Raw genomic sequence first — 1,916 nt, forward strand, 5'->3', positions numbered from 1 at the left:
CTGTCTCTAGTTGTGGCTCTTGTGAGCAGATAAATTCATTAGATACAGCAATTAACACACCACCATGGTTATCCTCAGGTCTGTTCCTGTAGAATACAGACATGTTCAAGTGGTTTGGGAAGTACTCAGAGATATTACAGGAGTTGTCTAACCAGGTCTCAGTTATGACTAAGATATCGGGTTTGGTTTGCTCAACCAGAGTTTCAAGTTGGAGTTTTTTGTTCCTGAGTGATTGAAAGTTTGCATTCACCAGGCGTAGTGGCCTTACATTTGATCTTACTTTGTTCCGGGTCAGAGACTTCGGAGAGGACGCAGCCTGCGGGGCACCAGGGCTATTTTCACTTAGGGGACTGAATGGGTTTGTGTCAGACTCAAAATTAGAAGAGTTGAAAAATGTGGTCGAGAAGTTTGGTAAGCCACAGTTTAGACAGACCCAGGAAACATTGGAGTTCCCTAGGTATGAGTACATGTTGGAGCTGAGACCCTGACAGTCATGATGGAACCAGTAATCACACCTGTCGCAGCAAACCCCTTTATGTTTGAAAGTCACCGCCTTTCCACATGAGCCACATGGGTACTTGGGTGGCCGGGGACCGGGGTTTGTTTCCAAATCGACGGCTTGAGCCATGAGAATGGAACAGAGATAAATAAGACAAAGTCTATCTGATGTTCGAAGGATTTTGGCATGTTTCAGTAGGAGGCCAGTTGGACCAAAGTTGACTTTGTGCCACGTAGGAGGTTCATTGTTGTTTAAACTCGAAACTGGATACCAGGATGGCGGCGCGCTAGCGCCGGTAGGCAACAAACATGGCGCCCCACTTCTACGTACCTTACCTGGGCCATATCCAACAGTTGAGGCCTGAATACTGTTTAATACTAGTAATAAGAAGACAACTGACCTGGAGATCACCAGCGACATGACGGCAGGAGTATACTGGAGGGTTTACACTTACGTGAGTGGACGCCAGCAAGCACTATTGCTGACTATATGTATTTTACAAAAAACAAGGTAAATCTTGTGACTTTTAGTCATGAGAAGTTGTGGTTGTGCATAATGAATACCAGTGAATATGGGGATAGATGCAGTGGATAATGGGAATGAAACATTTCTCCTCTACAATACTAAACTTACCGGTCCGACTCTGTTGCAGGATAGGTTGATGGTGCGAACTGTGGTGTTGGTTGTGAGAACCTGGGACAAGATGGAGGCTGTTGGTTCTGTCATGTTGTTACTGCCAATGTTCAGGTCTGTGAGGGTGGAGTTCTTCAGCAGTGCCCTGCAGATAGCCTGGCCTCCGTCATCGCCAAGGCGATTGAGCCGCAGGTCCAGACACTTCAGGGTGGTGTTTTTGGACACGGCATGTCCGATGGCCTGCGCGCCGGGGGCACCTATCTTGTTATCGCACAGGTTCATCTTGACTATTCTGCTGCGGTTGATGAGCTTGCCGGCGGCGCGTGCTCCGCTGTCCCCGATCATGTTGTGCGAGAGGTCGAGCTCCATCAGCGAGGGGTGGTCCAGGAGGTGGCTGATGAGCACGCGGACCTTGTCGTCGTCCACCTTGCTGCGGCATAGGTGGAACTTCTGCAGGGTCTTGCAGCTCTTGACGGCCTTGGACAGCAGCAGGCAGTCCCGTGTGGTGAACTGGAACAGGTTCCACTCAAAGTTCATCCCACAGTCCTTTACACCATACGTCACGCCAAACTCCTCCAGGTGGGGCAGCTTTTCAAAGACCGGACCAAACTCAAAGTGATCCACTTCAGGCCCGTCCCCCAACTCACTCCCCGTTTCTGAGGTATCGTCATCTCTCTTGGTCTCCTCCTTGATCGGAGGGAGCAGCTGTTTGATGTTGAGTTTCTTGATGTACTCCCCTGACAGCGGTAAGACGTCTGTCACTATGTCCATGTTGCTCCTCTCG

At 49.6% G+C, this 1,916-nt stretch overlaps 1 protein-coding gene across 1 annotated transcript in view; it reads right to left on the reverse strand.

The window, feature by feature from the left end:
• LOC109488151 (T-complex-associated testis-expressed protein 1-like) overlaps positions 1-1,910 on the reverse strand; it is a 3,751-nt gene extending 1,841 nt beyond the window's left edge. The window contains exon 1 of the mRNA XM_019792308.1: positions 1,133-1,910. Coding sequence (XP_019647867.1) covers positions 1,133-1,903 — 771 coding nt within the window. The 5' untranslated portion in view covers positions 1,904-1,910. The remainder of the gene's footprint in view (positions 1-1,132) is intronic.
• Between the last annotated feature and the right edge of the window lie 6 nt (positions 1,911-1,916).

The sequence above is a fragment of the Branchiostoma belcheri genome, unplaced genomic scaffold, assembly GCF_001625305.1.
Source record: "Branchiostoma belcheri isolate BF01 breed outbred unplaced genomic scaffold, Haploidv18h27 scaffold92, whole genome shotgun sequence".
Lineage (NCBI taxonomy): Eukaryota > Metazoa > Chordata > Leptocardii > Amphioxiformes > Branchiostomatidae > Branchiostoma > Branchiostoma belcheri.